Source organism: Oryctolagus cuniculus, chromosome 2 (genome assembly GCF_964237555.1).
Source record: "Oryctolagus cuniculus chromosome 2, mOryCun1.1, whole genome shotgun sequence".
In the NCBI taxonomy this organism is placed as follows: Eukaryota; Metazoa; Chordata; class Mammalia; order Lagomorpha; family Leporidae; genus Oryctolagus; species Oryctolagus cuniculus.
Window position 1 is genome coordinate 128,619,629 of NC_091433.1, and position 16,389 is coordinate 128,636,017.

At 45.5% G+C, this 16,389-nt stretch overlaps 1 protein-coding gene and 1 pseudogene across 10 annotated transcripts in view; one reads left to right on the forward strand and one right to left on the reverse strand.

Annotated features, from left to right (window-relative positions):
- Positions 1 to 16,389, forward strand: part of SLC4A5 (solute carrier family 4 member 5) — a 141,666-nt gene that overhangs the window by 44,993 nt on the left and 80,284 nt on the right. For 8 of the 10 annotated variants that reach the window (XM_051837194.2, XM_070068885.1, XM_002709728.5 and 5 more), the window contains 2 exons: positions 239 to 313; positions 8,031 to 8,222. In XM_051837194.2, the coding sequence (XP_051693154.2) occupies positions 241 to 313; positions 8,031 to 8,222 (265 nt within the window). In that variant the 5' untranslated portion in view covers positions 239 to 240. Of the gene's footprint in view, positions 1 to 238; positions 314 to 374; positions 1,705 to 8,030; positions 8,223 to 16,389 lie in introns of those variants that run through there. The other 2 variants (XM_051837213.2, XM_070068889.1) reach the window with 2 other exon arrangements.
- On the reverse strand, positions 2,423 to 2,983 carry LOC108176327 (glycine cleavage system H protein, mitochondrial-like; annotated as a pseudogene).

Consider the following 16,389-nt stretch of genomic DNA (forward strand, 5'->3'; position numbering starts at 1 on the left):
ATTGACTGACCTAAATTTATCTAGGTTTTCCTGTGACCTAGTATGTGTGCTCTTGTTGTAAATCTTCCATTTGTACTTGAAAAAGAGGTGTGTTTGTTATTGGAGATCCATGAGATTCTTCTTTTGCTTTAATTTTGTATTAGCTAAGGTCTTCTACTTTATGTATTTGATCATTTCTCCTGGAAATCCTTGTTTGCCACATACATTTTTAAGGCTATGTTCATCTTTTACTTTATAGTCATGAAGGTGGAGGAGAAGGCTGGGGTAGGAAAGCTGGACCCCACCAACTACAGGAGTAGATGTCGGGACCAAGGTAAGACCACTTTGAAAGCTTGACGCAAATCCTTGGAGTGACTGAGAAGTGTCCTTTCAACAGCTCTTCCAGCTGGAGAATCTGGAGGGCCATTCCCTTGTCCTGACTCACCCACAGTGCCTCCTTGAAGCTGGTGGGACCAGCGCTCATCATGTCCTAAAGGGACCATGTGGTCAGGCTGGAGACAAGAAGCTGCCATTTTGCCTGTATGAGTTGGGGTATAGCTTCTTCCCCCAATACAAAATTAAACTCACCTCATTTTATAAGATCTACAAACTGTAATAAATGCCAAATGTCAGCATCTTATAGATTCTGCAAACCTCAGTTTGCAGATTCTGCAAATCTCAGTTGGTAGCAGGATAAGATGATGTTGAGAAGGGCATTTTTCCTGCTCCAGAATTGCTGACTCAGAGGCTCCAAGTCTCCTTCACTTGACAGAAGCAGCCATAGGGGTTCTGCAGAGGCAGCCAGACAGGCTGCTGCCCACACCATTACCCCCGACCCACTTTGAGGCAAACACTAACCTTGCTGCCCAGCAAGATGCTTGCTGAGCTGTGGAATGGGTAGAACCACTCTGGAACTCTTAACTGAAACGAATGTAGTAAGGATTGCCTAGGCGAGCATGGTATTTGTCCTGAGCTAACCTTTGCAAGATGCTCACAGTGAGAGGTGGGTGCTGTAGAAACAGCAAGGAGCCTGGGCTTGGGGAAAGGCAAACCATTCCTCGCGGCTCATTAGCTCAACAGCAGCGCTTTGTTGATTACGATCAGAGCCCGGAAAAGGTGGGACCATTTAGATCCAGAACAGTAAGTAAAATGTTTCCCTGACTGATGTCTCCCCCAATTGCCTTAATAACCAGATTCTTTCTGAGTACAGCCCCAATCACAATTTTCATAATTATGTTCCTACATGATCTCTTTCTATGTTCTCAGAGGATTTTCATTCCTCCGTTACAGATGAAGACAGCAAGTCCCAGGGAGGCAGGACGGCCACAAACAAGTCAGGGGCACACCAGGGAGCACCCAGGGCATCTGTCTCTTGGGCAGAAGCCTTTCTTGTATACTGGCTGCTTCTCATTCCATTCCCTCAATCAAGGGTAAAGAATAGGAACACTTCCCTGGAAAACCCAAGCATGCTGAGCCCTTTGAGTGCAACTATTTCTCTCTCAATACTGATGATCACTGCTTCCCTCAACTTACAGCTTGTTTCAAGGATGAGCATAGGAGAGGAAGTCCCCTCCAACTAGGGGCAATGGAGTGGAGGAAGGAAGAGCAGCAGTCACTCTGATACTGGTCCCCTGGGAAGGGAGGCTGCATTTCATCAAAATTTCCATGTACTTCATCCTCATTACACCCAGGAGAGACTAGGAGTCCAGAAAAGCACGTGAATGGGTGAGCTGTGGTTTTAGAGACATTTGGACATGAATGTCCAGGTAAACTGACACTCCACTTCTGTGTGGTATCTCTAGACCATGGCCAAAAATTTTCTTCTTATTCCACTCCATTCGTTTTAATTCAGCATTTTATATCATTCCATTTTCTCTCTTCTATTAACATACCAAGTATACCTCTTTTTTAATGAGGAAGTTGCAAATTTTCTTATGTTTCTTATTTTGCTGCAGGGCTGCTGCTTCATTGTATTAAATGGCACCAGCAAATGCAGTATATTGCAAAATTAAGATAGCGTTGTTCTTTCTCTGGCACTAACAAAAACTGTTCTGCATTCCCAGTTACTTCCGATGGAAAGATCATTACATATTTTGACCCCAATCTAGGGAGGTTATAAGCAAGTGACAATATTACATAAGGCTTAAGATAACAATGGTTATCCTTGAATTACATTATGTGTAGAACTAGGTTTTTACCACAGATAAATTCATGTGTTCTGAATACTAGTGCCTAGAGCCTAGTGTAAAAATCACAAAGTATTGTGGAAAAATATGCATGTTATGTTCATCTGCCGCATATTATGCATATTGTGTTCATCATTACAAAGTTAGCAGATATTTTCTTCCAGTAGTAGAGTTGAAAGTAGTATCTCTTCCCATCAATATTGCTAAAAGTTGCTATTTTAAGTTCTATCTGCCACTAATTTAAGATAATTGTGCTGGATTAAGTTATTCCATACTAGTTCATGTAAGGGTTCCACTTTCATTCCTCAATAGATTTTATGTATTTCTCATAGGCTTCTTCACTCATTAGTTCATCTGGTTCTGAAGGGTTACTCAGTGTCAGCTTGATCAGCCAACCCTCTTCATAACAAGATTTGTTGACGAGTCCTGGGTTTTCTGCAAGGGCTTCATTAATTTCAGTTATTTCTCCTGATAGAGGAGAATAGAGTTCACTAGCAGCTTTCACACTTTCCAAAGCAGCAAACTCATCTTGTTTTTCCAATTTTGTCCCAACTTCAGGCAGATTACAATAAGCAACATCTTATTGCAAAAACATCTTATTTGCAAAAATTGCTGATTCCCACTGCTCCAATACCATTTTCTGTTGTTATCCATTTTTGTTTCTTTGTGAATTTACATATCGAGAGCAGAGCAGTTCCTGTGCATAGCATCCAGACGGTGCCCTCCTGTAGTCACCAGGGCAGAGGCGAGCAGGGTGCGGCAGGCCCAGCAGACGCGAGCAGGCTGCAGGCCGCGGCCTGCACGCTCAGCACCACTTGCAGTGCCGTGTTTGCAGGGGTACCAAGGGTTGCCACCCAAGTATACCTCTTTTTTTTTTTTTTAAGATTTATTTTATTAGCCGGCGCCGTGGCTCAATAGGTTAATCCTCTGCCTGCGGTGCCGGCACACCGGGTGGGACTAGAACATCCGGGTCGGGGTGCCGGATTCTGTCCCAGTTGCTCCTCTTCCTGTCCAGCCCTCTGCTATGGCCCGGGAGTGCAGTGGAGGATGGCCCAAGTACTTGGGCTCTGCACCTGCATGGGAGACCAGGAGAAGCACCGGACTCCTGGCTTCGGATCAGCGCGGTGCGCCGGCCGCAGCACACCGGCCACAGCGGCCATTGGGGGGGTGAACCAACGGAAAAGGAAGACCTTTGTCTCTCTCTCTCTCTCTCACTGTCCACTCTGCCTGTCAAAGAAAAACAAAAACAAACAAAAAGATTTATTTTATTTATTTGAAAGAGTTAGAGAGAGATACGGAGAGGTCTTCTACCTGCTGGTTCACTCCCTAGATGACCACAATGGCCAGAGCTGTGCCAATCCGAAGCCAGGAGCCAGGAGCTTCTTCTGGATCTCCCACATGGGTGCAGGGGCCCAAGGACTTGGGCCATCTTCTACTGCTTTCCTATGCCATAGCAGAGAGCTAGATCAGAAGAGAAGCATCCAGGACTAGAGCCAGCACCCATATGGTCTGCCGGCGCTTCAGGCCAGGGCTTTAACTCGCTGCATCGCAGCACCAGCCCCAAGTATACCTCTTTAAAAAAGTTTTTCTAGGGGCTGACATTGTGTTACAGCAGGTTAAACTGCCACCTGCAATGCCAGCATTTCATATGGGTGCCAATTTCTGTCCTTGCTACTCTGATTCCAATTCAGCTCCTTGCCAGTGTGCCTGGGAAAGCAACAGAAGATAGCCCATGTGCTTGGGCTCCTCCTACCTATGTGGGAGACCCAGATGAAACTTCTGGCTCCTGGCTTTGGCCTGGCCCAGCCCTGACGATTGCAACCATTAGGGGAATAAACCAGCAGATGGAAGATCTCTTTCTCTGTCTTTCTCTCTCTGTCTCTCTCTCTAATTCTGCCTTTCAAATAAATAAATCTATATGCCATGATCAATCAGTACATTGTTTCCTGGAGTGGGTTTTTGGCACAATGGTTCAGATACTGCCTGAGGACACTTGCATCTCATATCAGTGTGCCCAGGTTTGAGTACTCTCACCACTCCTATTCCAGCTTCCTGCTAATGCACACCAAGGTGATGGCAGAAGTAGTTGGGTCCCTTCTATCCATGTGTCAGAACCAGATGGAGTTCTGGGCTTCTGGCTTTGATTGATGTTGCCAGCATTTGAGGAATGAACTAGCAGATGGAATCTATCTATCTATCTATCTATCTATCTATGTAATCTATCTCAATGATTCTGCCTTTCAAGTAAATAAAAATGTTTAAAAAATGATAACTACATTCTTTTAACACAATACCATTTTAATTAGCATGAAAAATACTTAGGCATAAACCTAACAAGATATATACAGGATCTGCATAAGGAAAACTGTGAGACTGATAAAAGAAATCAAATATCTGGGTCAGGTGTTTGGCACATTAGTTGAGATGCTGTTCAGGATGCCTGCATTCAGTTTCAAAGTGCTTGCATTTGACTCCCAGCTCTGCTTCTGATTCCAGGTTGTGCACTATCAGAGAATTATACATTAAACAACAAAGAAATCCACTATACACCTATCAGAATGCCTAAAATAAAAAAAAAAAAAGAACAACCTGGCAATACCAGGTGGTGGTGAGGATTCAGAACAATAGGAATGCTCTCCCATCGCTAGCAGGAATGCAAGTGATATAAGCTTTGTGGTAGACAGTTTGGCAGTTTCTTACTATGAAACTATGTTTAGCTTAGTAAAAACCAGGAATCATGTTCCTAGATATTTACCCAATTGAGTTGAAACTTGTCTCCATGTGGAAGCCTGTACATTAAGTGTTCATAGCTGCTTTAAACCATCCAAACTGGAAGCCACCAAAAGGTCCTTCAGTAGGACGGTGGATAAACAAACTATGATCCATCCATAGAATGTAATCTGAGCTATCAAGCCCTGATAACACAGGGAGGAAATGTAAATGCATATTTCTGATTAAAAGAGCTGGTGTGAGAAGGCTATACACTGGATGATTTCAACTTTATGATATTTTGGAAAAGGAAAAATTATAGAGATAGTAAAAAGGAGTTTGGGTGAAGAGAGGGGGGATGAATAGGTTGAACATGATGTTTAGTGTAGTGGAAGTTTTCTGTATGACACAGCAGTGGTAGAGGCATACCACTATGCATTTGTCCAAACCCATAGGAGTTCTGTACAACAGGAGGAGTGAACTTCAATGTAAACTGTAGATTATAGTTAATAATGATGTGTCAATATTGGGTCACTAATTGTAACACACAAGCCATACCCATACAAGATGTTAATAATAGGGGAAACTTTCCAGGTGTGGAGGTGGGGTAGAGATGAGGGTAGATACATGGATTTCTGTGTACTGTCTACTCAGTTATTCTGTAAATCTAAAGCTGTGCTAAAAATACTCTATTATTTTACAAATTGTTGGCTGAGTCAAGACAACACTGATGTTAGCCTGGTGACAGCAGGTCCTCACTGAGAGCCGTAGGAGCTGCAGCTGTCTCTGTGTGCCTGTTACCCAGTGTTACCTAGAAAACTGGCTTTTTAAAAATATTTATTTATTTTCATGTTATTTGGAAGGCAAAGATGGAGGATTGGTTCCATTGGTTCACTCCCCCAGGTACCCACAATAACCAGGCCAGGGCTAGGGTGAAGTCAGGAGTTCAAGACTCAGTCTGGCTCTCCCACACAGGTGGCAGGGACCCAAATACTTGAGCTATCACTCGCTGCCTCTCAGGGTGCACATCAGCAGGAAGCTCTGTCAAGAGCAGAGGAGCTACAGCTTGAACCAGACACTCTAACATAGGCATCCCAGATGGCATCTTTCTTTTCTTTTCTTTCTTTCTTTCTTTCTTTCTTTCTTTCTTTCTTTCTTTCTTTCTTTTCTTTTCTTTTCTTTTCTTTTCTTTTCTTTTCTTTTCTTTTCTTTCTTTCTTTCTTTCTTTCTTTCTTTCTTTCTTTCTTTCTTTCTTTCTTTCTTTCTTTCTTTTTTTTTTTAAAGGTAGAGTTAGAGAGAGAGAATCTTCTATCCATTGGTTCACACCCTAAATGACTGCAACATCTGGAGCTGGGCTAGGCCAAAGCCAGGAGCTCGGAGCTTCTTCCGGGTCTCCCACATAGGTGCAGAGGCCCAAATACTTGGGTCATCTTCTACTGCTTTCCCATGTGCATTAGCAGGGAGCTGCTGGATAGGAAGTGGAGCAGCCAGGACTTGAACCGGCATCCACATAGGATGCTGGGGTCACAGGCAGCTGCTTTACTGGCTATACCACCGTGCTACAATGCTGCCCCCTTCCCCCCAAATGGCCTCTTAATCACTGTGCCAAATGCCTGCCCTGACAATTTGGCTGCTGCTGCTACTGGCTTTTTTTTTTTTTTTTAAGATTTATTTATTTATTTTGAAGGAATTACAGAGAGGCAGAGAAGAAAGAGACAAAAGTCTTCCATCTGCTGGCTCACTCCCCAAATGGTTACAATGGCTAGAGCTGGGCCAATCCGAAGCTAGGAGCCAGGAGCTTCTTCTGGCTCTTTCCCAAGCCATAGCAGAGAGCTGGATTGGAAGTGGAGCAGCGGGGACTTGGACCAGCACCCATATGGGATGCCAGCACTGCAGGAGGCGACTTTACCCGCTGTGACAGAGCACCAGCCCTACAATCTGGCTTCATAGTAGAAATCTGAATTAGGGTTATTGGTAACTCCAGTTCTTGAAAATTTTAGTTTGTACAGCTTTGAGAAACTCTTAATAATTCAATTTTCTGAGAAGTACTTTTCTATTAAGTAGCCACACAGTGCTATAAAAATGATTCAGGCTGGCGCCGTGGTTCAATAGGCTAATCCTCTGCCTACAGCACTGGCACACCGGGTTCTAGTCCCGGTCGGGGCGCTGGATTCTGTCCCGGTCGCTCCTCTTCCAGTCCAGCTCTCTGCTGTGGCCCAGGAGTGCAGTGGAGGATGGCCCAAGTCCTTGGGCCCTGCACCCGCATGGGAGACCAGGAGAAACACCTGGCTCCTGGCTTCGGATAAGCGCAGTGAGCCGGCCACAGCAGCCATTGGAGGGTGAACCTACGGAAAAGGAAGACCTTTCTCTCTGTCTCTCTCTCACTCACTGTCCACTTTGCCTGTCAAAAAAAAAAAAAAAAAAAAAAAAAAAGATTCAGAGGGGACCAGCATTGTGTCATAGTGGGTAAAGACCCTTCCTGCAATGCCAGCCTCCCATATGAGCACCGGTTCCCGTCCTGGCTGCTCTATTTTCCATACAGCTCCCTGCTCATGTGCCTGTAAAAGCAGTGGAAGAATACCCAAGTGCTTGGGCCCCTGCACTCATGTAGGAGACCCGGAAAAAGCTCCTAGCTTCAGCCTGGCCCAGCCCTGACCATTGTGGCCATTTGGGGAATAAACCAGCAGATGGAAGATCTCTCTCTCTCCCCCAACCCTTCCTCTCTGTAACTGCGCCTTTCAAATAAATAAAATAAATCTAAAAAAAAAAAAATCAGTGCAAATGCATTTGATTTCTACCATAACAACCAAAGAGGGGACTTGGTGTTTTGGACTGTGTCCAAGTGTTCCACTGAGGGACTTGCTTCTGGGCCATGTGTCATAAGCTATATCCATCTAGTCATCACCGCTCTGGAGAAGCAGAAGGAGAAACAGGAGTTCTGCTCATGCTAGCAGAATTCTAATCATGGCACCAAGGCTATCCCTCCCAGCAACTGTTGAGTTGGTTCAGAAATGGAATTCTGTCAAGCCCAAGCCTGGGGCAGTGGCTCCATCCAGGCACGCCAGGTCTTTCCTGTCTTTGTAACTGATGGATGTTTTGGAGAAACGCCAGTTCTCAGTGACTCTGCCTTCCCTCCCTTTTGTGCTGTGCCCACAGGCTGCCCTTCCGTCCACCTTGGGCTTCCAGTCCCTAGTTACTCTCAAAGAAAAAGTGACCAGAAGGGACATCTTTCAGGACTGCAAAAAGTCCGCTGGAGCGTGCAGCCAGACAAGCAACAACACGAGCTGACCAGCCCCGGGAGTGAGGTCGGCAGGCAGGACAGCAGCGTGGATCTTATCAGCAGGACTCGTAAGTTTCTCGGGCACGTTTTGGGGAGCCATCTTCAGCTGGTGGGGTCCTGCCAGCCTGGCAGGGCAGAGGGGCTTCTCAGGAGAATGTGGGCAAGGCCGCAGGTGCAGTGCTCCTGTTGTCTGTGGACACTCTCAGGCAGCCTGACACCCTCTGTCCGGTAACTGAGACCTCCTTTCAGATCGACTGTTGATTTCGTGGTGTAATCTTTGGAATCATTTCCCTCATTTCCAAACTCTTGGAGCCACATGACCATTGCCCTAAGAACAGCTAACGTGACTGTTCAGCACAAGCTGTGCTCAGTAAGCTGAATGCCTCATTTCATTACCTTCCACCCTCTCCTCACCTGAGCCTAAAGGAATGGTGCAGAATTTTGCAGTCATCCTACATTGTTGAGACCCCTTGGAAGCTTTCCCCTGGGACAACAAAGACCTCTTAAGCTACCTTCTTCACCTGTAGAAATCAGTTCTGGGCTAACTAAGAGTCAGCCTTTTGCTCTTTCCTGTGGAAAGAAAATTATCAGTCATGAGGAGTAAAGAAGACTGGGATCCCCAGAGCAGAGCTGTGACATTTTACTCTTCCTAGACTTTACTGATGTCTCTGAGGACATGATTTCACCCAGCATATCCAAAGCCTCCCTAATAAATGATATTTAATCAGTTTCTACTATACACAAGGGGACTTCACAATATGCATAGAAATCAGAAGATTAAGTTTATTTTGCACAAAAATTCTTTAAAATCCATGCATAGTTTTTTCATAGTATGTATTTTTCAAGAACTTTTTGAAGACCTGTCATATTTTCGCTGCCTTGAGCCTGGCAAAATTAGTTTATTCTACCATTTGCACCTTCAAAGGAGGGTCAGAGGCAGTGACTATGTCTTAATGTCCCAGCAGGAGCCCTGATGCACCTCCTCCCAAGGCCACTGGAGCCACCCCAACCCTGTATCCCTGCATTAGCACCAGGTCTATGAAGTCCTGTGGGACTAGGGCACTGAGGGGTGGGGGTGGGGGTCCTTTGGAGGAGTCCAGTGTAAGAAAGGGCTCCAAATAAAATACAACATGGATGCACACATGCATGTGCACATGAGCACACATATGCTCAGTGCCAGGAACATCAGAGACCAGGAAGAAAGGTCTGATTGGAAGACTTGCTCCCCATGTGGGTTCTGGGTGCCTCACACATGGTCGCTGGGTATTCCCTTCAACCCACTGCCTCTCCCACAGGCAGGGCTGAGGTTGTCCTTTGAAAGCTGAGTCCCTGCAGAGCTGGAGGAGAAGAATCAGTTTAGAGTAGCTGTTCTCTGCTAGAAGGGTCAGGAGGAGCCGACAGCACACGTCACAGGACTGGCTACATATGGTGGACTCGACATTGCTTTGGTGATATCTGGTGCATTTGAGGAGACAGCTTTTTAACTGGTAACCCAAGGAGAGTGTTGAGTTCTTTGGCATAGATGTACATTTGGTACATTTCTTTCATTGCCTACTCTTCCCATACCATGTGCATTAATGGCTTGTGCCTGGCATGGCTGTGGAACAGGGGAGAGAGGAATGCAAGAGCCTGGGAGCCACAGAACATCAAGCTATGTCTCATAAAGTCAGAGCCTTTTTTATTACTGTTAAAGATTCATTTATTTTATTTGAAAGGCAGGGTTACAGAGAGAAGGAGAGACAGAGAGAGAGAGAGAGAGAGAGAGATTTCCCTTCTGCTGGTTCGCTCCTCAGATGGCCACAATGGCGGGGCTGGGCCTGGCCAAAGCCAGGAGCGGCAGGACTTGAACTCTGCTCATATGAGATGCTGGCATCTCGGGTGATGACCTAACCTGCTCTGCCACAATGCTGGCCCCGGTCTGGGCCTTTTAAAGGGAAAGTTAATTCTTACGGACCCATGATAACATAGTTTATATTTGTGCAGCTCCAAGGAGCCGCATATCCCAGGTTGAGAAATAATATCTTAAATAACTAGTGTTTTATTCCATGAAAATGTACTCTAGTTGTGATTTGCAACAAAGAAAAGTTTTCCCTTATATCTGAGTCTTTACAGTGTGATTATCAAAATGGAAATACAGCATTTAAAGGCTTAAATAGAACTCACTTTCCCCCAAGAATACATTCCAGACCCTGGTTCCTTGACCCTACAGAGCCTGCTGCTGCAGTCAACCGCTGCAGAGAACTTTCTGTAGCCTGTGGGGGCTGGCTTGGCTTCTGCCAGGCTCCATGGGGTCATCGAAGGCTCAACCCTCATTCACTTCTTCGAAGCAGAACAGGTGTCATATGTGTGATGCAGATATAAGCCCTGTTCCTGCCACATCAGAGGATCAGTGCCAATGTCCCGTGGAAGGGAGAATAAGACCATGCTGGAGTCACTCGTAGCATCTGGATAATTTCCTGCATCTCCCACTTTCCTTTGCTGTGGGGCACCAGGCCACATGTGTTTTTCCTCTCATGTGTCTTCTCTGTTCTGTTAATCCATCTGAATGGACTAGGCAGGAGTCCTAGCTGGCCTGGCCACATAACCCAAGTGGAAGCTCTGACTTCAGAGGAGAGGGGCATCCCACGGGATGTAGGGTCTGACTGGGGTGGGGTGGGGTGGCTAGATGTGGCTGGACCTGAGCATCAGATGGGCTGTGCAGATGAAGGATTGAGAGGAGATGCTTTAAGGTCCTTTCTCACAAAACCACCAAGACTATGCGCGAGTGAAGGGCTTTGCAGCTGTGAAAGCACTCTGCCAATGATTGTCTATTATGGTTAAGGAAATGTATGCTATTAATACTCATAACTAGGAAGTTGAAGCAAATACCAGGTAACTTTGATTCCTTTTAGAGAGATCTGTGAGGGTACCTTTAATACACACTCTAGGGTGCCTGTCAATGCCTCAACAGGTCAGGGGCAGGAATGAGGCCAGCCCAGGCCTCCTGGGCCTTCTCCTGCCTCCATGATGTGCACATGGAGCCCTGTTTCAGAGTTGCCTTCTGGGTCATCTCAGAACCCCTTGGAGAAAACCTCTCATACCTGGGAAGATAGGCCCACATAGGCGTGAGGTGCAAGCACGGTGGGCTCACAGGGAACAATGGGAGGAACAAAAGGACGTGCGTGGCGGCCAAGGTAGTAAGTGGTGTTGGGTGGAGGCAACACAGGTTTCCTGGAGCAGGTAACACCTGGGTGAAGTCTTAACTAAAAATTATCTAGGGAAGACAACTGAGAGAATTAAATAAAGAAAATGTACCTTTCTTTATTGAAATATATTTGATATATATTTATTGAAATATAATTGATAAAAAAATTATATAGTATTCCTCCTTACTTGTGAAGGATAAATCCCAAGATCCCCAGTGGACACCTAAAACCACAGAGAGCACATAACCTTATCTATACTGTGTTTTTCCTGTCATTCATACCTATGATAAGGTTTAATTTATAAATTAGGCATGGTAAGAGATTAGCAATAACTAATAATGAAACAGAAAAATTATAACAACATACTGATATAAAACTCATGTGTGTGTGATCTCTCTCACAATCTCTCATGGTATCTTCCTCACTCTTCTTGCCATAATGTGATATGATATGGTTGGTGTTCAGGTAATCAATGGGAGTAAGGTGAACGATACAGGTATTGTTCAGGAGTTGCTTGAACACAAACACTATGATTCTGAGACAGTTCATCTGGTAAACCAGACAGCTATCTCTTTGACACACTGATTTCAATTTTTGTGGATATATACCCAGACATGGGATTTTTGGATCATATGGCAGGTTTTGTTTTTAATTTTTTGAGGATTCTTCTTTCTGTTTTCCAATTTTCATTCTTCCAAGCAGTACAAATGGATTCCCTTTTCTCCTCACCAACACTTGTTACCTTGTGTGTTTTTTAAGAGATTATTTATTTATTTATTTATTTGAAAGGTAGATATACAGAGAGAGCGAGAAAGAGAGACATCCTTCACCCACTGGTTCACTCCCCAAATGGCTGCAATGGCCAGTGCTGGTACAGGCTGAAGCCAGAAGCCAGAGCTTCTTCCAGGTCTCCCACATGGGTGCAGGAGTCCAAGCATGTGGGCCATCTTCCTCTGCTTTCCCAAGTGCATTAGCAGGGAGCTGGATTGAAAATGGAGTAGCTGGGACTGGAATGGGAGCCCATATGGGATGCCAACACTGTAGGCAGAGGCTTAACCTTCCACAACACAGCACTGACCCCACCTCTTGTGTTTTTGAGACTAGCCATCCTAACAGGTATAAGGCAATGTCTCATTATGGTTTGATTAGTGATATTGAGCACTTTTCACATACCTGTTAGTCGTTTATGTGTCTTCTCTGGAAAAATATATGTTCAGGTCTCTTGTACATTTTTATATCAGATTTGTTTTTATTGTTGTTGTTTGCTATTGAGTTGTATGAATTCCTCATACAATTCAGCTATTAATAATTTATCTTATATATTATTTGCAAGCATTGTCTCCCATTCTGAAGGTTGGCTTTTCATTTTGTTGATCACTTCCTTTGCTGTACAGAAGCTTTTCATTTTGATATAGTCCCATTTGCTTATTTTTGCTTTTTTTAATCTGTGCATTTGGCCTCATACCCAAAAAACATTGCCAAGATAATGTCGAGGAGTTGTCCTTAGTTTTCTTTTTGGGATTTTTACAGTTTTATGTTTTCTATTTAAGTCTTATTTTAAAGATTTATTTATTTATTTGAAAGGCAGAGTGACAGAGAGAGGGAGAGAGAGAGAGATACCAATCTTCTATCCACTGGTTCACTCCCCAAATGACTGTGACCCTGGGGCTAGTCCAGGCCAAAGCCAGGAGCCAGGAACTCCAGCCAGGTCTCTCACATGGGTGGCAGGGTCCCAAGAACTTGAGTCATTATCTGCTGCCTCCCAGGATGCAGAACAGCAGGAAGCTGGGTCGGATGCAGAGGAGCCAGAACTCCAACCAGGCACTCTGATGTGGCATGCAAGCACCCCAAGTGGCTTCTAACCACCACACCAAATACCCACCCCAATCACTATAGCTTTGTAATAGTTTGAAATCTGGCAAAACACATCTCAATTAATTTTCATACCAACACCAAAAAGGAGATAGTATTATCCTGTCTTCAGATTAGGAAACCAGGGTCCAACGAGATGTAGGATGTTGGTTGATAATCAGTGAAGCTGGACAATGAGGTCTGCTGGCTTTGAAGCCTGTACCCTTCCACCAAGCTCCTTTCCTTTGTAACAGAAGGGAGAAAACTGATTGGCTGCAGTGCTGGACATGGTTGAGAATTTTGTCTTTCCAAGTAGCCAAGCTCCTTATAGTGACAGAGATAGGTAGGAAGGGAACAATATGCCATATCACTGGTTCATGTGTTCTTGTCTCTCCTTTCCATGCCTCCTCCAATGTTAACATGATTTAGGGACCCAGTACAGATCACATATGATGAACAGAATCAGTAAGCACTGCAGGGACTCAATGAGAGCTATGTTTTCTACCCAGGAGGAAAATGTATTTTCTGGTTCTGAGAACCTCTTAAGAGGCCAGTAGCAGTAAGAGGATTAGGAGCAGCTGCAGAAAGATGGTTGCACTTCTGCTTTTCAAAGGTATTCACAAGACTAGAGTCACTGACCAATAATATCAAGCAAGCCCGACCTGTGTGGGCAGACCCTGGAGTCCAGTGTTCTCATCAGTAGAGGGAAAGGTTATTGTAGGGTAACCACTGCCTCAGTCTGCCCAGGACTGGGAACTTTCCCAGTACAGAGGAAGAAGAAACTTTAGTGCTAAAAACAGGTCAGTCCTAGGCAAATTGGATGGTTAGTGACACTAAGTTCTTACAAATTCCTAAATGAGATATAAATTCATATAGTTTATGGCAGGCACTTAGCATGCCATTGGTTCACTTTGTACACATTAGCCCAATCTAGGAGCATAGAATTCAAAGCTTCCTCTGCAAGTGGTCATTTGTTTGGTTTTGTTGCTCCCATTGGTGCTGAGAAGCTTATGAAATCCTCCTGATGGGAGAGCTATGGAAAAAAAAAGTTAAGGCCTTCTTCAGCATGCTAGGTATTGAACATCTCTGGGGTCACTAAAAGAGCAAAATTACCCCCAGATAAAGCAGGTAAAGAAAAAAATAAAAGGCTCTTTTGTCTACAGAAGCTGGAACCTCACATGGTTCCAGGGTCTCAGAACCAAAGATATGTTTCATCTTTCCTTTGTTTCTCTGTTTCTGATGAGGAGGGAGCAGGTTGGGATACAAGACAGAGGTTAGGCCAGGCTAAAGCTAGGAGCCAGGAACTCCATCTGGGTCTCCCTCATGGGTGGCGGGAACCCAAGTACTTGGGCCATCTTCTGCTGCTTTCCCAGGTGCATTAGCAGGGAGCTGGATCACAAGCAGATCAGAAGCAGAACTGCTCCAAAATGGAATGATGGCATCTCAAGTGCTGGCTCTGTGGGTTAAGCTGTCGCTGGGGAAGACACCCACATCCTATGGTTCCAGTCCTGGCTTCTCCACTTCTGATCCAGCTTCCTGCTAATGTGCCTGGGGAAGCAGTGAAAGTTGGCCCAAGTACCAGCGTGGGAGACCCAGGTGGAGTTCCTGGCTCCTGGCTTTCGCCTGGCCCAATCCCCAACCATTGTGGACATTTGGGGAGTAAACCATCAGATGGAAGATCTCTTCCTCTCTCCCTCTCTTTCTCTCTCACTTTCTCTTTCTTTGTGTCCCCCCCTTTCTTTGTGTCCCCCCTTTCTTTGTGTCATTCTGCCTTTCAAATAAAAATAAATACACTTTAAAAAGAAGAGAACAGAGTTCTCTAAAGAGTTCTGAGGCAAGCTGCTTCAAACATTGGACCTTTTAGAGCTTGGAGCTTTAAAATGGGGAGGTTTCCTCACTTTTGTCTACTTAACACTTTGGATCTTGGAGGGAGGAGTTCTTGGGAGAAAGGGGAAGAGCACGAAGGAGAGGAATGAAGAATGAGGATCATTCCAGACCGTTTAGCCCCACCCCTGGGGAGGGGGAGCAGGAAAGCAAATCAAAGTCTCCCCAAATAAGCCTATACTTACTCTTCCCTCTTCTTGTCCTTTGACACCTTAAAAGCTGGATCTCCTGGAATCACCAGCATCTCCAGCACTCCGTCCCCAGCCATGAATGCAGTTCACCTAAAACACAGACAGAAGTGTGAACAGGAACCCTGGGACTGCAGGGGGAAACCCAGGGGAGGGCCCATGGTGGCAAGTGAGCCCAGAGGAGTCCTGATAGACATAAGGGTTTGTAACCTGTTGCTGCAGAGTTATCTGGCACAGACTGTGGCCTCCTTGCCGCATTTTGGGGGAGGTCTCTGCCTTTGCTTAAATGACTGGCCCTAAGTCCTGCCCATCCTGTCCCTGGTCTCACATCTTTTGCCTCCAGGAGTTCTGTCCTTCTTGGGTTTCCCCAGATGAGGTCACTTAAGGCATATATGTGAGCAGCAGACCTCACTGAAGGTTTGGGACCGTGGAGGGGTTTTACACTGCAGAGAAAAGATGATTTTCAAAATGAAATATCAGCCCTTATCAGAGGACTTTTTTTTTCAAGATTTTTGTTTCTTTATTTGAGAGGTAGAGTTATAGACAGTGAGAGGGAGAGACAGAGAGAAAGGTCTTCCGTCTGCTGGTTCACTCGCTAAATGGCTGCAACTGCCAGAGCTGGGCCAATCTGAAGCCAGGAGCCAGGAGCTTCCTCCGGGTCTCCCACATGGGTGCAGGGGCCCAAAAACTTGGGCCATCTTCTACTGCTTTCCCAGGCCATAGCAGAGAGCTGGATTGGAAAAGGAGCAGCTGGGACTAGAACCAGCGCCCATATGGGATGCCAGCACTGCAGGCGGAGGATTAACCTACTGTGCCACAGTGCCGGCCCCCAGAGGGCTTTCAACATCCTCTGGCCCCTGGACTCTCAGCCACCCTTCTCTGCAGTCTCAGGCAGTAGCTCCCACCCCACCCTCATTGCCCTCCTGAGTCTCCTGACACTTCCTCATTGTTGGGTTACTGAGCCCTATCCCTTCAGCTGCTCTCTCCCTAACCTGCTCTGCTAACTTTATCTGTCCTGTGGTTTACATCTGCCCCACTTTTGAACAGCTAAAGACGTGATGTATTGAGTAAGCCCAATGACCAGCTTCTCTAAGTCTAGCCCGTTAGTAGCACAGAAGAACTGACAG